Source organism: Henckelia pumila, unplaced genomic scaffold (assembly GCF_033568475.1).
Source record: "Henckelia pumila isolate YLH828 unplaced genomic scaffold, ASM3356847v2 CTG_461:::fragment_3, whole genome shotgun sequence".
Classification (NCBI taxonomy): Eukaryota; Viridiplantae; Streptophyta; class Magnoliopsida; order Lamiales; family Gesneriaceae; genus Henckelia; species Henckelia pumila.
The window spans coordinates 2,460,924-2,478,611 of NW_027331831.1; the positions used below are offsets into that span (position 1 = coordinate 2,460,924).

The window sequence follows — 17,688 nt, forward strand, 5'->3', positions numbered from 1 at the left end:
GATCAAATAATCAAGAGCGAGTCTCATTTTAATTGTTAGGGCTTTATATTTTTCCGTTTATAGTTTCGGTTAACGATGATGCCGTTAGCATTGTTGGTCACCATCGTTCTAATTTCACCCAATTAGGGTTTGGGGAATTAGTAAAGCGGTTAGCATTCAATTTCGCTTGCAGCGGATTACGCGTCGCCAAGGTCCTATCTTTTTCGTTTTCTATTTCTCTTTCATCTTCACGTTGTTATTTCTAGTTTGATTTGTGGATTTGTGTATCACTGTTGGTTTATGATTAATGAATGTGGTTTTTGTTATTTTTTTTTTCCATGTGAAATGATTTTTTCAATCATTTTTGGTGATGAAATTCGCGCAAAATCACATGTAGCGGCGACTGTGACTTCGGATCTTCTTGTTTTGGAATTCGGGGTCCTAATTTAGGAATGAAAGTCGGTTAATTGGTGATTCCTGCCCGTTTACTTCGATTAACTTTTCTTTTCGCCCTTTTTAATTACGTGTTACTTGGAGTGAGTTGTATCCTCCACTTGGTCAGAGGCAGTGTTCTGATTGAAGTAGAAACTTGGTACATTTTAAAGAAGAATACAGCAACTTTTCTATACCTTAATTTTACTGGTATTTATACTGAATTTTTTGATCATGACAATATGGCTAAGGAATTATTGTTTGATCTTTTTTACTTTAGCAGATGTCAAGTCATGAAATTGATGAAAACTCCAATCCTCCATTGCATGTGGACTCTCCAGAAGCCGCAGGCGTGCACCACTCGTCAAGTTCAGGCTCCAAACAGGTCAGCAACGCTGGAATTAGATTGAAATTTAATCATTTGTTGTCATGTTGATAACGCTGCATGGGCATTTGATTGAATGATAGGAAGTACAAGAGAAACTGTTGGCCTGAAATTGTGGAATCTGAATTTTGCAGATTTCCATTTTCCTGTTAAAGCTGACAATTGTCATGTTAGATTCCAAATTTCATGCAAAAGCATAGCAGAAACCGAAATGACATGTGGTATTTGATCGCATCCGCAGTTTAAAAATAATGGAAATGTGTTTTGAGGACAACACAGTCAATGATAGCACCGCACCCAAACTTTTCGATTCGTCGGTTCGATCTATGATTTATCATTCATGGAGGGAGATACGAGAATGGTTCACACGGCTGCCTTAACTTATAAATTAAATAACGTTCCACTTTAGCAAATCTGTCAAGTGAAAGATACAAAACCGAACACAGCAATCCTTGACTCCGTTCATACCTGAAAATGCTGCATATATAGATTCAAGAACCATGGTATTTCAAAATAACCTAGATCCGATGCCTACAACCTAGACACACAGACCTACAGCATCTGGTTGTGAATGTCGCAAGGAATGAAATTCCTTGACAAGTTCATTAATTTTATCTCCAAGGATAGAAAAACATGAGGAACGATCATAAGGCTAGAAACACTTTAATATAGGAGGAATAGATGAATCGATATCATGAAAATTGATTTTTTCGTGACCTATCTATGAACTTTTTAACATAGCTATCTCCATGGGTTTAAAATGAAGCCACCTTGGTTATTTAAATTGGCCACCCACTAAGAATACAAAAATTGCATTAAAAAAAATATGCAGCCCAATAATACTAAGACAAACATTACAACGAGTCCTGACACTGAAAATAACCATTGATATTCAATTACATCTAAACGTCAAAGTGACTCAATCACTCTTAATATTATTGGTCTTGCACTTAAAATTACTTCCAATGCCTTCCAATGCCCTTGTTTCACTCACGATAAATTGCTGTAGGAAGGGTCATTGCATATTAGTGAGGCCCTTGGCCATGATCTCAAGGACTGAAAGACATTATTAAGCTTATCTTTAATGAAGAAATGGTGAGTCTAATGTGAAATGCAACAGTAGTTATTCGACATCTCCTACTATCGAACAATATTGTATAATATATATACAATGTTATGTGATAAAATTCCCCCACAAATATTTAGGGAGCTTGTCCCTTTGCAAGCCTCGTGCATTGTCTTGCGCATAATGCATGGGTTTTATGGCACTTATGCGGCCTATTGCGTCTTGGGGCTCTATCGTAATGCGAGAAACTGATTACATAATTGTGGTTTTTCTCTCTCAGTTTCTTAAGCATTTGTTTAAATTATATGTTGGGCGAATAGAAACTACTGTTAAACCTTCTTTTCTAAATTATTTTTACTTTTCATTTTTTAAAAAAATAATATTTTATCTTATTTTTCTGTATGTTTCTGCGTTTGCTGTTGCTACCCTTTTTGCAGCATAAATCTCACTACCATGAGAATGACTTTGAGAGGGAACATTCCCTAAGCATAGATAAAGAAAGAGAAAGAGGTCATGATAAACATCGGCGTAGGGACAGGGAACGAGACAGAGAAGGCACTAGGGAAAGAGATCGGGATAAGGATAGAGATAAAGAGAGGGATCGGGATCGACGCCATAGAGATCGCCACGTGGACCGAAGTGAGAAAAGGGAGAGGACCAAAGTTCGGGACGATGATGGTGATTATTATAGAAGACGAGACTATGACCGGTGAGCTGTTTCTTCTCTATTTTAAATATTATGAATTCATGACGTCATCCCATTATTTATCCTATCTTCAAGCATGGGAAAACTTATTTTCAATATCATAGTTTTCTTATGTTTATTTCACATTTTTGTAGTATTGTAAATTAGTGTTGTTTGCTGGCTAGCCACCATCCATCTTTGCTGCATCTCATCTCATGTTTCACTTTATCGCAATTTGTGTTAAGCTCACAATATCTTATTGGTCGAAATTCGGATGTTATTATTTTCTGATTCTTAAATAATTTTAGAGCTTCCAGGAGAAGAGACTATGGTGGGGATAGGGAAGATAAACACAGGCACAGGTCCAGGTCTCGTTCAAAATCTATATCTGAGCAAAGATCAAAGTCACGATCTCGCTCACGTTCTCGCTCTAAAAGGTAGGTTATTGCAGAAATTTATCTTCTTTCTTTGCGAGTCACTAAATTTGTTGATCCTTTGGCACAATGAAAGTACAGCAGATATGAAGCATGCTGAAATCTTAGAATGTGCAACAAACTCATTTTATGAAAATAGAGAGATAAGCTAACCTTTACTTTCTGACTAAATGACATTCATGATAAATTATTTTATCCTTTGACATTGAGGTATGTGATGATATATTCAACTATTTTAGTGAAAATGTCTGGTTAAGGAGTTTGTTTGTCGGAATAGGCTATATAGTGGATTGTTTTCCTTTTCAGTTGGTATAGACAAGGTTGTGAGGTGAAATTGCTTCAAATAAAACAGAGATTTATATCATTAAGAGCTGGGAATTAGAGTTTTCAGGATTGGATGGAATCACTATTATGATTATTACTCTAAATCATGAGGTAGTGGTGCTTTTCTGAGGTACCTTTTCTTCAGATCTTTGTTACTTGTCTGAAACTTCAATTTGTTGAAAGAGTGTAATCTCTTACTAATCTGATTTAATATTGATTCTAGTTTTTAGGTCCAATTCGTCTAGATCCCTAAGCCTCGCTAGTCTTTGTTCCAGTTTAGTGGTGTGTAATGCTTCAATTGGTTGCAAGACCCAATCATGAACTTTTTGGAGTGATCAATTTGCTATAGATTGAATGTGAAGAATGATGAATGGACAGCATTCAAACCCACTACATTCCAGTTTTCCATCTGATTTGGTTCTGCTATATTTTCTGCGGTATCGCATGCTAGATAAACAAGAACTGTTAGTTTAATGTATGATTTGACGTAATAGAAGCTACTTCACGTGTCTAAAATCGTGCTCAACCATTCATTGATGTCATTTCTCTTGCTTGTTTTTGTTACGATTTATTATACACTTTCACAGCAAAAGGACAAGTGGGTTCGACATGGCACCTCCTGGCACATTGCTTCCAAATGTTGCTGATGTCTCCCCTGCAGTAACAGGTACACATAAGCTACTGTTTTACAATTTCGTTACCGTGATAACAGTTATTTTCAATTGATATAGTGTGGAAAGTTCGTACAAAATGCATGGTTTCATTTTGGTAAGCCTACTTGGTCCTTCAATTCCAACATCACAATTTTGGGAATTGTCCCTTTATTCGCTGTTCTTATTTTCCCCTTTAATTATTTTCTCAGCGATTGAATCTGAGTGTTTTTTTGGTTTCTTGTTGTGTTTGGTGTTTGTTTGTTGTTTTGTATGGACTATGTTATGTTCTAAGAAGGCAATGTTGGGCTACTAGCCCCACTCTGCTGACAATGGGCATGAGCCGACTACTGTAGCTTTTATGTACAAGGAAGAAAAAATACAGGTCGTTCATCTTCTATCAGGATTTTAATTTTTGATAGTCATTAGAAAAATCTTTTGTTCCGGTTATAGCTTATATTAGTTGTGTTACTGATCTGCCAAATGTGTGATTAATAGTTGATTCTAAGATATTATAAAATGGATAGTTCTTGCTTGTATCATATAAGAATAAAAGAGGATGCTGTGCTAATGTGTGAAAGTAACTTGGCTTATCCTTCACAGCTCAAATTCCTGGGACCGGTCCGGCCATTCCTGGAATGTTTCCCAACATGTTACCTTTGATGTCTGGACAGGTTCTTGAACCCTTTCTCAATTTCCTTCTTTGCTACTTCTCTTCAAAAGATTAATATTCTTGATTTCATGGCAGTTTGGAGCACTCCCTGTGATGCCCATTCAGGCAATGACTCAGCAGGTTGATTAGTCTATTCATTTGTTTTGATTCTTGTCTTTTTTTATTTTTTTTAAGATATTTCCTAAATGATATGTTCTCAGGCTACCAGACATGCTCGGCGTGTCTATGTCGGTGGGCTGCCCCCTTCTGCCAATGAACAGGTATTATGGTTCCCCCTCCGTAACATGATGACATCAACTCTTATCTTCAAATTTTTATTTATTTTTAATCACTTTTGTTTGTTTTGTAAAATTTCTATTAAAATTTTATCAAAATGCAATCATTTTAGTTTATCAATTTTTGCTGCGCTTTTTTAAGCACCTTTCATCTCCTTCTCATGTTCATCTGCATATTTTTCCTTATTATGTTTCTACAATGGCAGACTGTAGGAACCTTCTTCAATCATGTTATGTCAGCTACTGGAGGAAATGCTGCTGGTCCAGGTTAACCAACACACTATGATACTCAATTATGCTGAGAGGAATGATAATGAAGGCATTCTCATCATCCATTCTGATTTCAGGAGATGCTGTTGTGAATGTTTACATCAACTATGAAAAGAAATTTGCTTTTGTGGAGATGAGATCTGTCGAAGAGGCTAGTAACGCGATGGCTTTGGATGGCATCATTTTTGAGGTGATGGACATGCTCTAAACCTTTTAAGATGTTATGGCTGTGAAATTACTGGGATTTCGATGTCAATGACCATATAAATATACCTGTTAGCAGTTCCGCATCCGTATCCTTTTTTATGATGTGTTATACTTTGCTTGCATTATTTGCATCAGCAGCCTAAAAGTAGTCCTTTTTTTTGTGTTCTTGTTATAAGGGAGCACCACTTAAAGTGAGGAGATCTAGTGATTATAACCCCTCGATGGCTGCCACTCTTGGCCCAAGTCAACCTAATCCCAATCTGAATCTTGCGGCTGTTGGGTTGATACCAGGATCAGCTGGTGGGCTTGAGGGTCCTGACCGTGTATTTGTTGGTGGTTTACCATATTATTTCACAGAATCACAGATCAGGGAGCTGCTGGAGTCCTTTGGACCACTCCGGGGTTTTGATCTTGTGAAAGATAGAGAAACAGGGAACTCTAAAGGATATGCTTTTTGTGTTTATCATGATTTGTCAGTGACAGATATCGCCTGTGCTGCTCTGAACGGGATAAAAATGGGTGACAAAACGCTTACTGTTAGGCGTGCTAACCAGGGTACGACTCAACTGAAACCTGAGCAAGAAAGTGTGTTGTTGCATGCCCAACAACAAATAGCATTGCAGGTAAAGAAATTTCATCATATACCCATTGTTTAGCATCAATATTTGACACAATCGTTTTGGAATTTCATTCGTTTAAAGGATTGAATTGATATTAAATGACAAGCCTAAGTTGTTCCTATTATATTGTTGATTTGATTATTATTCTATTTGCTAAAACCTCGATCCTAGGTTAACCTTGTGGTTGTTATTAATTTCCATCTTCTCTGCAGAGACTCATGTTACAACCTACTCTAGTACCATCCAAGGTTGTGTGCCTAACAGAAGCGGTTAATGCAGATGAGCTCAAGAATGATGATGACTATGAAGATATACTGTATGACATGAGAAATGAATGTGCAAAATTTGGTAATTACTTCGAATTTCTATTAGTTACAGTTTTTGTCGAACCATCGATCTACCTGCCAGAAGCTCATATATGCAGAAATATCTTATACCTTATAATAAAATATCATCCTCATATACCGAAAACCTTTCAATGGCAATACTGGTATCTCAGCTTTTTTTTTTTTTTTTTTTTTTTTTGGAAAAGTTCTCTCAGCTTTTGACATCACTTGTTCAGGAACTTTGGTTAATGTTGTCATCCCTCGTCCTCTCCCCAATATGGAGCCATCAGGTGTGGGAAAGGTTAGTAGGTTACTATGTTTGTTCGTGGGTAAATATTTCTTTCAACATTGATGTGTATTTATTTTTCACATGTGAGCACTGAGCATGGGTGGATCCTATTCCTGGGTAGATTTAAGGGTTTATTCAACCTCACGTAAAATATATGCAAATTTTAGATGTAATTTGTTGAAAGTTGCAAATTTCCGCTGCCATTTCAATTGTTATTAAAATGTAAATCTTCCATCAGCTCCTAAATTTTTCTGACCCTCAACGTTATAGTTACATTATTACCTGGTTATTGTCCTCTGTCATGGCTAATTTTCTGCTGCGTAGGTGTTCTTGGAGTATGCAGACACTGAAGGTGCTTCAAGAGCTCGACAGGGGCTGAATGGGAGAAAATTTGATACAAATTCCGTCGTTGCGATGTTCTACCCTGAGGATAAGTTTTCCCAGGGAGATTACAATGGATAGACACCAGTTCTTGGTTCCGCATCATCGTACTTTAATCAGAATCTTGGAGATATAAACATGTCCGGATGTTGATGATTCATGTTTGACGTTTCATTTAGTTTTATGTTCCATTTAAGGGGCTCACTGTCTCTTTTTTTTTTTTTTCCTCTCCTTTTGTTTTTGTTGTACTAGGTCTTGCCAATCTTTTTGGTTGTAGTGTGAAATTAATGTAAGATGAGACATGCCGAGATTAAAAATCATTAATTCGTAATTTGGTTGTTTTTCCATAATCTTAGGCGCCTGAAGTTTAAAAAAAAATATGACAAAGAGGTCGAGTTTGATTTTTGTGCAAGTCTCTATTATACCAGGCACAACACACTTCAAAACAATATTATAAAATATTTATGTATTATTATTGTCAAAATTAGCCGGCGGGATGGGTCGGTCTACGATCCGTCACAACCCAATATTAGACGATGTGGGACGGATCGATCCACGTTTAAGGCGGATTGGGAAAAGTTCAACTCAACCCATCTATTTTAAGTGGCGGGATGAGCCAATTCGGCGGGTTTACGTGTAAATTAGTGGATTTTGGCGGGTCAATTCCTTAACTCACCACAACAAACGTTTAGACGGGATTGTGCGAGTCGAACCATTTTTTAGACAAATTGAAAAATTATCAGCATAACTCACTTATTTTATATGATGGGGTGAGCCAATCCCTATTTTGAAGCTCTAATTATCATGAGATACCTAATGGAAAATAGGCCAACAGAGAAATATACCAAAATCAGAATGCATTAACATTAAAGTAGACCGTTAAAAAATGATGGGCGCCAAATGATCGAATCCCAACTGCTGAATCTCAAGAACCTTCTTGCACGCTTATTACACTGCAGCAAGACTTTCAAGGAAATTAGACAAATTCATTCGCAGATCGTTACATCGCCCGCTTTATCTCCTATCGACCGATCTTTCCTGGTCTCTCGCCTCCTCTTCTTCCTCTGCACCGTCTCCAATGCACCGCATTCTCTCCACTATGCTAAGAAAATCTTCAATCTCGTGCCAAAACCGAGTCTTTTTATGTACAATGCGATGATCAGAGCGAATTCGGTGAAACTAAAGGACCCCTTATGGTGGGAATGCTTGATTCTGTATAAATCGGTCCTGCACGGTGGTTTATTGCCTGATTGTATCACGTTCCCTTTTGTGCTGAAGGAATGTGCGAATAGGGTTGATGCAACGATTGGTCGAACCATTCACGCGCACATCGTGAAGTTTGGGTGTGACTGTGATGTTTATGTGCAAAACTCTTTGATAAATCTGTATACTGAATGTGGGGTTTTAGAGGATGCAGGAAGGGTGTTTGATGAAATGTCCAATAGGGACGTGGTTTCATGGAACTCGATTATTGTTGGGTTTTGTAGAGGCGGCGAACTTGACAAAGCGTTGGTTTTGTTTAGACAGATGAAGGATAGGAAAAACATAATTACTTGGAATTCTATGATCACTGGTTTGGTTCAAGGAGGAAGAGCAAAGGAGGCGTTGGAAATTTTTCACCAAATGCAAATTCTGGATGACGACAAAGATTTGGTTTTGCCTGATAAGATAACAGTGGCAAGTTTACTTTCGGCCTGTGCTTCTCTTGGTGCCATAGATCATGGGAGGTGGCTTCATAGTTATTTGGAAAGATGTGGTATTGAATGTGACATGGTAATTGAGACAGCTTTGGTGGACATGTATGGCAAATGTGGATGCATTGAAAGAGCCTTTGATGTTTTCAAGGCAATGCCGAAGAGGGACGTTTTGGCGTGGACGGCCATGATATCTACATTAGCACTTCATGGGTATGGGAATGAGTCTTTCGCAATTTTCGAGGAAATGGTATCAATTGGAGTTCGACCTAATGCTGTAACATTTGTTGCATTGTTAACTGCATGTGCTCACTCCGGGCTCGTAGAGAAAGGTCGCCTGTGTTTTGATGTGATGAGGGAAGATTATTGTATTGAGCCGGAGGTCCAACACTACGCTTGCATGGTTGGTCTTTTTAGCCGAGCCGGGCTGTTTTCTGAGGCGGAAGAGATTATTAGAAGCATGCCAATGAAGCCAGATGTTTTTGTTTGGGGTGCACTTCTGGGAGGATGCCAACTGCATGGAAATGTGAAGTTGGGAGAAGGAGTTTCTCGATACTTGATTGAGTTGGAACCTGGAAACCATGCCTTCTATGAGAATTTGTGTGATGTGTATTCCAAGGCTGGTAGATTTGATGATTTGAAGAGAATAAGGAGTTTGATGAAAGAACAAGAGGTACGGAAGACGGTTCCTGGCTGCAGCATGATTGAAGTCGATGGCGTTGTCTATGAATTCTCTGTCAAAGGATCACCGGGGATACTAATAGAGGTCCTAAAGAGTTTACTGATGGTATTAAGCAATGAGATGAAGTTCGAAATGCATTCTAGCAAAGCATTGTGGTGGGATCCGAGATCGTATGCGTAAGCGATTTTTTATCTAACTTTGCATATGAAACATGACATTATTTATATTTGAGAAGGGACGATAGTGCAGATCAAGATTTCTTGGAGTGCATACATGCTGTGCTGTTGTCATCACTTTCCCCATCTTAAAAGGGTAAGTTCAATGGATGAGACCTATTATTTTTAGCAACATTATTTAATCATTCATCTGATAGGGGAAATAGGCCGCTTGGTGGAATAAATCCTAGTTAGCATACAGACTTTAGGTAACAAATAAAAAGCTAGTGGATTTACCTTTTTCTTTTTTGAGGGAAAGTAGTACATTTACTTTTAAAGGCACAAACTATTAATTATTCAATTATTCAAGCAACTTTTGCATGTAACTTAATGGTGTATGAGTAACATTGAGCTTATCACTGCTACTATTGCTAGCATTATTGGCCATTAAATTATACCAAAGGAAAAAAATTGACCTAGATGTTGAATATATAATCTGTACCGACAAATTATGGGCCACATGTTATACTTGCACCAATATTAATTCAAAAACAAGCTTTAATTATTATGAGAAACAATTTATGATGAGCTCGAAAATTTTGAAAAGAAATATCATTGAACTTCACTTACTAAAATCGAAGAACACTAAAAAGGAAAAAAAATAAATCTCAGATAATAATTGATGTATTGGTAGTAGACGAGCTGAAAAAAATATTATGCACACCACTAAGTGAAATGATGATTTATTGAGGAATAATGATTCTTCACCATTTGCGTGCATTTATTAAAACCATTTCAGTAGCAACAAATATTATGGCACATCATCCAAGTATCTTACCTTTGAAGTAAATAAATGTTTATTTTCACATATTGAGTTGATCGAAAAAAACAAGAACCCACCACATACCGATAAATTTTTAAAATTTAAGAATTTATAATTTATTTTTAATAAATTTAACCAAATATCCTCTTAATCTTGAAGTATCATGAACTACTTCAGCTCCATACCCATGTCGAAAACCACAAAACCCTATGATTTTTTTCCCCCTGTTTTCGTATCAAGAATCTTGTGAAATATTTAAAGGGACCACATATATTTATTTCTTTTATTTACATAAAAAAAACACTCCAACCAATAAAAGTTCATGCATTTAAAGAAATGAGACCACTTCTTGATTAAACTCACCTCTCATATCCACCGTCACATTTGACCAACATCATCATTTAATTTGCATATTAATCGAATATCTTTGTCAACACACACATTTTTTTTTAAAATTATAATAACAACGTCACTAAACATACTTCAACCGAATATTTGTCTCCATAAATTTCTTCATTCTCGTGATTGATTTCATTTCAAGCCACTTTCGTACATTTTTCGTCTGTTGGGCTCGCCGCGCGCTTGAATTATTGCAGCCTTGATTTGGAACCCACCGACGCCAATAATTTTGCGACAAAACAGAAACCAACTTTGGCCTAATGGGTTCCATTGTCCTTATCATATTTTTGTCCTAAAAAAAAAAATTGTTTTCTTTTCAAATTTCATAGACGGCGAATATCACATGATCCCGTTTGTTGAAATCGCATTTGCTTTATGAGTTACTGCCAATTAAACTGAGGTCACCCAGTCCCAGTTTATGAGTCAAAAAATAAATAAAAAGTTGAATTCACATTTCAATGTTTTCACCCAACTCCATACAAGCAGCATTCATGAGGCAACCACCACCTTTATTATCTGCGCCAAAGGACACTGCAAATGGCCCCCTCCTTTTCTGATATTTTCCAACACTTCTTCCATTTTACATTTCTTCTTCTTCTTCATCCATTTCTCACTTTCTTGCCAAGAAAAAAATGGCAGAAAAGCCAGTAAAATGGAGGCCCTTTCTTCTTCTTCTACTTCTATGGAGCTGTCTAGCTACCATTCTTGTTACTTGTACCGACACCACCCAAACAACAAGGAAAACATACATAGTTTACATGGACAAATGGGCCAAACCCGATAAATTTACTGACCACAGCCAGTGGTATTCGTCATTGATCGATTCAGTAGCATCTGAAGCAGGGGATGGAAGGGTCATTTACAATTACCAGACTGCATTTCATGGTGTCGCTGCTCAGCTTAGTGAAGAAGAAGTAAAGAAACTCCAAGAACAAGATGGAGTTATGGCTGTGTTCCCTGAAACTGTGTATCAGCTACACACCACCAGGAGTCCAGTGTTCCTCGGGCTCGAGCATGAAGATAGCACCAGCATTTGGTCCGATGTGTTATCCGACCACGATGTGGTCGTAGGGGTTTTGGATACCGGGATATGGCCGGAGAGCCAGAGCTTCAACGATTCAGGGATGACACAAATCCCTGCGCATTGGAGAGGCGCCTGTGAAACGGGCCGCGGATTTACCAAGAGCAACTGCAATAAAAAGATAGTCGGCGCTAGAGTGTTTTACAAAGGATATGAGGCTGCTTCGGGCAGAATCAATGATCAAAAGGAGTTCAAATCGGCGAGGGATCAAGATGGGCATGGCACGCACACTGCGGCAACAGTCGCGGGAGCTCCGGTTCGCGGTGCGAATCTTTTGGGTTACGCTTATGGTACCGCCAGAGGAATGGCACCGGGAGCAAGAATTGCGGCCTACAAAGTTTGCTGGAGTGGAGGGTGCTTTAGCTCTGACATTCTTTCGGCTGTCGATCAAGCCGTGGCCGATGGTGTCAATGTTCTGTCGATCTCTTTAGGTGGCGGCGTTTCGTCTTATTATCGCGATAGCTTATCGATTGCAGCATTCGGGGCGATGGAGAGAGGTGTCTTTGTCTCTTGTTCTGCTGGAAATGGTGGCCCTGATCCGATTAGCCTCACCAATGTGTCGCCATGGGTTACAACAGTTGGAGCCAGCACAATGGATAGAGATTTCCCGGCCAATGTTAAGCTCGGATCCGGTCAATTTTTCACCGGAGCATCCCTCTACAAAGGACAAAAAAGCCTCTCCCCCGAAAGACAGTATCCTCTGATATACCATGGGAGTAATTCCAGCAATCTTACGCCAAGCTCAATGTGCTTGGAAGGGACCCTGAATCCTCACTCCGTGGCAGGCAAAATTGTGATATGCGACCGCGGCATCAGCCCCCGAGTCCAAAAGGGTCAAGTGGTGAAAGATGCAGGAGGTATAGGCATGATCTTGTCGAACACCGCGGCCAACGGAGAGGAGTTGGTGGCAGATTGTCATCTTCTCCCTGCAGTGGCGGTCGGGGAAATGGCGGGAAGGTCGATCAAGCATTATGCTTTAACCAACCGGTATTCCACCGCGACGCTATCGTTTCTTGGTACCAAGTTGGGAATCAGGCCGTCCCCTGTCGTGGCCGCCTTTTCCTCCAGAGGGCCGAATCTCCTATCCCTGGAGGTGCTGAAACCCGACGTGGTGGCACCAGGAGTGAACATTCTTGCGGCCTGGACCGGAGATTTGGGACCGTCGAGTCTCCCTTCCGACCCAAGAAGAACAAGATTCAACATCTTATCCGGCACTTCAATGTCCTGCCCGCATGTAAGCGGAGTCGCCGCATTGCTCAAATCCAGGCATCCCGATTGGAGCCCGGCAGCAATCAAATCCGCACTAATGACCACTGCTTATGTACACGATAACAACTATCGTCCTATAAAAGACGCCTCCACGAACGAGCCTTCCACAGCGTTCGACCATGGGGCAGGGCACATACATCCACTGAAAGCCCTGGTTCCCGGCTTGGTTTACGACATCTCGCCCCAAGAATACTTCGAATTCCTCTGTACACAAGGCTTGACAGCCTCCCAGCTGCTGCTTTTCGCGAAATTCTCCAAAAGAAGTTGCAGGCACTCTGTTGCCAGCCCAGGGGATTTGAACTACCCGGGGATATCCGCGGTGCTTACTGATAGCGGAAACACTTCTGTTTTGACACTTCACAGGACGGTCACCAATGTCGGGCCTCCTGTTTCGAGTTACCATGTGGTGGTGTCTCCTTTTAAAGGCGTGTTGGTTCGGGTTGAGCCGGGGACGCTGAATTTTACTAGCAAAGTAAAGAAATTGTCTTACAAGATCACCTTCACTGCAAAATCTTCACAAGCAGGTCCTGAGTTTGGAGGTCTCGTATGGAAAGATGGCGTGCATAGTGTAAGAAGCCCGATTGTGATAACATGGATCACACCATTATAATCATGTGGGAAGTTGAACTAGGTGGTGCTTCAATAAGGAGACTTTTTTCTTTTGCCCTTTGAGATCCCAAGATGTATCTTTTTTTCTTTTTTTTTTTGTTGCATGAAATGTTTTTTTTACTGAATTCAATGAAAAAACTTACATTGAGAAAAGAAATTCATGCTGACTTAGCCTACGTTATGCAAAGTGCAAACCCTGTGTCCTTACAAGAGTGAAGGCGCAAGAATTATGTAATAAAACAACAAAATATCAGGGAATTGCAGAAAGTTTGTGAATCACACAAGTTTATAACAGCAACGATAAAGTGTCTCACGCACGGATCAACTCTACTTATTTTTACAATAAAAATTAATATTTATAGCATAAAAATAATATTTTTTTTGTTGAGTGGCCTAATTACAAGATCCGTCTCACGAGTTTCGTGAGACCGTTTTACAAGAGTTTTTGTGAGATAAACTTATTTAAACAAAAATTTAAGAAGATAAATAATAAAAAAATGTATGGAGTGGAACGAAGATGATAAACATTTCATCTATCAAATTTTAAAATTTCAAACTGGAGAGAGGGTAATTTTTACCTATTTGTCATTTAACAAGTAATGAATGAGTATTTTTATAAGATAAAAATGTAATTTGATATTAATGTCATATTGATAAATCAAATGGGTTAATACAGAGTTGTTTTAAGTTATATATATATAATATAGATGAAACGTCTACTATTAATAAATGCGAATTTTTTTTTTTTTTAAATAATACTATACATATACACCCATACATATATGTATAAACATAAAAAAAATAATATTACTACATAAAAATAACTTAATTAATTGCTGAAAAATATCCTTATGCAAGAAATAAAAATACTAAGTTTGATAATTCAAAATTCCCATAAATAAAATAATAAAAAGAAAAACTTGTTTAAAAACTCAGCATAATAAAATAAATGTTTCTTAAATATCAACTAAAATCTGCGACGGTCACGAGGTTCACTACCAGCTCACTCATACGTCCTCGCCATCGGTAGGAGCAACATCAAAATCATCTGACTCACCTGCACCATATAAGCGTAGTGAGCCTAAGGGCTCAACATGCCTAATCCTTTATAACAAGATTAAAAATAATGCATCACATAATTTTACTAATACATATACATGTACATGCATGCATAAAATATTTCATCATCTTGCCATAAACATCACTGATCTTATTCTTGAACGTAAACATAACTTAACATCATAAGCATACATAATATAGTTGAGCACGACATTTTGAAACATAATATGGTCCTATCCGTAAGTGTGACTAAATTTGTGCCGACTGATCAATCTCCTGAACCAACGTACGTGGCGGTGATAAATCACCTTTGTGCTGGTAGTAAACTACCTCTTAACATAAATAGTGGATAACCACCTCTATGCTGTCACACTACTTCAATTCCCATCATAAAAATATTTTGCTCAACACTTGATCATAATCATAACATGTAAATTTTTCATGAATGCATGTACTGAAAATATGTCCGTAATATATATTTAATTTATTTTCATAATAAATATACTTATACTTAAAATATAAACTTCATGCATAAAATAATTAAATATATATTTCGAACTTAGTTATTTTTCATGGGTTGGTCCAGTCTGCTGGTCTCTTTACTAGGTCCCTTAACTGACTTAAAGCTCATTATCTAACTTACCCCATAATTAATAAATAATTTTTAAAATTATAATTTTTACTAAAATAAAATACTTAAATGTTATTGGGCTTAAATAAAAATATTTAGGCCCAATAACTAATTAATTCATAAAAATTCCTGGACTGACCCAAAAAAATCATTGATTGGCCCAAAAATTTCTATGGGTCCACAAGCCCATAAAAATCATCGGGCTAACTTAAAAATAATTTTTAAAGCACAAATAAAATTATTTGGAGGCCCAAATAATTTTATTTCTAATTAATTGGCCCAAAAATCAATTAAAACATTAAACACTTAAAAATTAAAATACTCAAGCTTGGCCCACCTAACCCGGACCCGAACTCACCTGACCCGACCCTACTGACCCGAAACCCGACCCAGCAACCAAAACCCGAACCCCCCTCCTCTTTCCCTTCCCCTCGGCGGCGGGCAGCAGCCAAACAAGGGCTGCTGCCAACCCTACTCCGGCTGCCCCTGGCCGGAGTACCACCGCCCAGACGTGGCCCACATCTGGGCGATCCCAACCCACCATGGCTCAGCTCAAGCCATGGTCCAAGCCAAGAAACCGAAGGCTTCTTCTCATAAATCCTAAACTGCAGCTCTTTGACCAACTCGACCCTAGACCTGAACCTAGCCGACTCCAGCCCCTGTAATCCGATCATGGCTCGCTTCCTAGGACCCTAGCCCACCTCTGACTCGAGCCCTAGCCTCTGGACCGAACCATGCAAGGCCAAAAGCGAGTTATGATCATGAATGCACCAAAACATGCAACAATTCATTCATACTTGCAATAAATTCGAACCATGGCTAATAAATTCTGAAACAAAAATATCATTCATGCATAATAACTTATATGATGGCCAAATAAAAGTTTTAGACATGCCTATTAATTATTGAATGAAGATTGATTCGTTTTCGGGGCTTCGGGACGACGAACGGCCAAAATCTTCCAAGAGAAGTGATGGATCGGCTATGGAGGATAAGAAATCTGGAAAGTGGCGTGAGAAAGGTTGAAGAAGATGATAGGAGGCGGCTGATAGGTTTTTGATCGGCTAAAAAAATTAATTTTAGGTTTAAATTTGAGTAGATAATGGGTTAATAATAGATATTACTTAATATAAAGATATTATACCTTAAACATAATATTTTAAACTCTCAAATAATAATAACAATCTGATAAAATATCTCAAATCTCGAAATATTAATATAGGCTAATTTTAAAATTTAATAAAAGTCAATAAAGGGACTAATTTTGATTAAAAATCAACCCTTAAATAAATATATAATTAAATACTAAAATTTTCTTGACAAAATACCTTAAAATATTATTTTAAGGCTCATAAAACTCATAAAATATTTTTGGCTAAAAATTTTGGTATCTCGTCCGTCCACGGTCCCGTCAACGCGATCAACTCTATAAAATTCTCAAAAATCTAAAAATCCTAATATTGCGGGTTAAATGCTTAAATAAATTAAATCATGCATATAAATCACATAATAACACATATATATCATTTAACCCAAATATAAATTTTTAAATAATTATTTTCTTTAATTATGCATGCGAATTTACGTATTAAAATTTTTCGGGTGTTACAATAAATATCCTCCCATTTAAATTTGGGGGGAAATCCCGATTCATTCCTAAATGTTTGGACACATTTTCGGTTCATTCCTAAATGTTTGAACGCTCCCGGTTTGATCCCAAATGTTTTCCAAAATTTTCCGGTTCAGTCCTAAATATTTTTATGTTCCCGGTTTGGTCCAAAATGTTTTACAAAGTTACCAGTTCAGTCCTAAATGTTTTACGTTCCAGATTTCTTTCTAAATATTTTCCAAAAATTTTCGGTTTGATCCTTCCATCTACAAACAAAGCGTGATAAAAAAAACTTACAAACAAAAAACAAAGTTAAATAAAATAGAAGCTAATAATAATAATAATAATAATAATAATAATAATAATAATAATAATAATAATAATAATAAAAATAATAATAATAATAAATGAACAAGAATGTTTTTCAATTGAAAATATAATATAAATTATGAAAAATAAAATTATAGAATAAAAAAATAATTGAACTGTACAATCTTATAGTTAAAAACATAATCAATCACAAACAAATAAACAAATATTTTAGCAAATAATTAGTATTACTTATTTCACAAAATATTTGAAATTTTCAACAAATTTTTCAAGAGAAGAATACTTATTATGATTAACAATTGAGAAAATATAATAAATTATTTGACCACCATTAAAATATTGATATGAAAT

The 17,688-nt window shown here is 37.4% G+C and overlaps 3 protein-coding genes across 7 annotated transcripts; all 3 read left to right on the top strand.

Annotated features, from left to right (window-relative positions):
• Window positions 1-20: 20 nt before the first annotated feature.
• LOC140871366 (splicing factor U2af large subunit B-like) lies at window positions 21-7,346 on the top strand. 5 transcript variants are annotated; one of them, XM_073273846.1, is made up of 14 exons: window positions 21-191; window positions 695-796; window positions 2,300-2,571; window positions 2,865-2,984; window positions 3,893-3,972; window positions 4,559-4,629; window positions 4,704-4,748; window positions 4,829-4,888; window positions 5,110-5,170; window positions 5,251-5,363; window positions 5,557-6,003; window positions 6,213-6,348; window positions 6,563-6,627; window positions 6,940-7,346. In XM_073273846.1, exons 2-14 carry the CDS (start codon window positions 695-697, stop codon window positions 7,075-7,077), a joined length of 1,710 nt encoding a protein of 569 aa, XP_073129947.1. In that variant the 5' UTR covers window positions 21-191; the 3' UTR covers window positions 7,078-7,346. The 5 variants fall into 5 exon arrangements, with proteins under 5 accessions (XP_073129947.1, XP_073129945.1, XP_073129946.1 ...); XM_073273844.1 differs by having other exon boundaries at window positions 22-191; window positions 2,856-2,984; XM_073273845.1 differs by lacking the exon at window positions 21-191 and adding an exon at window positions 218-571 and having other exon boundaries at window positions 2,856-2,984.
• A 493-nt stretch (window positions 7,347-7,839) lies between these two features.
• Window positions 7,840-9,892, top strand: LOC140872093 (pentatricopeptide repeat-containing protein At5g66520-like). The gene has a single exon (XM_073274834.1). The coding sequence runs from the start codon at window positions 7,897-7,899 to the stop codon at window positions 9,550-9,552; it is 1,656 nt and encodes a 551-aa protein (XP_073130935.1). The 5' UTR covers window positions 7,840-7,896; the 3' UTR covers window positions 9,553-9,892.
• A 1,345-nt stretch (window positions 9,893-11,237) lies between these two features.
• LOC140871628 (subtilisin-like protease SBT1.3) lies at window positions 11,238-13,849 on the top strand. The gene has a single exon (XM_073274227.1). It carries the CDS (start codon window positions 11,382-11,384, stop codon window positions 13,707-13,709), a length of 2,328 nt encoding a protein of 775 aa, XP_073130328.1. The 5' UTR covers window positions 11,238-11,381; the 3' UTR covers window positions 13,710-13,849.
• Window positions 13,850-17,688: the final 3,839 nt, after the last annotated feature.

What these genes read in the sequence shown, in the direction of transcription:
- LOC140871628 (XM_073274227.1), top strand. Translation starts at nt 11,382, where the DNA reads ATGGCAGAAAAGCCAGTAAAATGGAGGCCCTTTCTTCTTCTTCTACTT.
- LOC140871366 (XM_073273844.1), top strand. Translation starts at nt 695, where the DNA reads ATGTCAAGTCATGAAATTGATGAAAACTCCAATCCTCCATTGCATGTG. An exon ending in CCCCTTCTGCCAATGAACAG is followed by an intron (nt 4,889 to 5,109) that starts GTATTATGGTTC and finishes CTACAATGGCAG; the next exon opens with ACTGTAGGAACCTTCTTCAA. An exon ending in AAATGAATGTGCAAAATTTG is followed by an intron (nt 6,349 to 6,562) that starts GTAATTACTTCG and finishes TCACTTGTTCAG; the next exon opens with GAACTTTGGTTAATGTTGTC.
- LOC140872093 (XM_073274834.1), top strand. Translation starts at nt 7,897, where the DNA reads ATGATCGAATCCCAACTGCTGAATCTCAAGAACCTTCTTGCACGCTTA.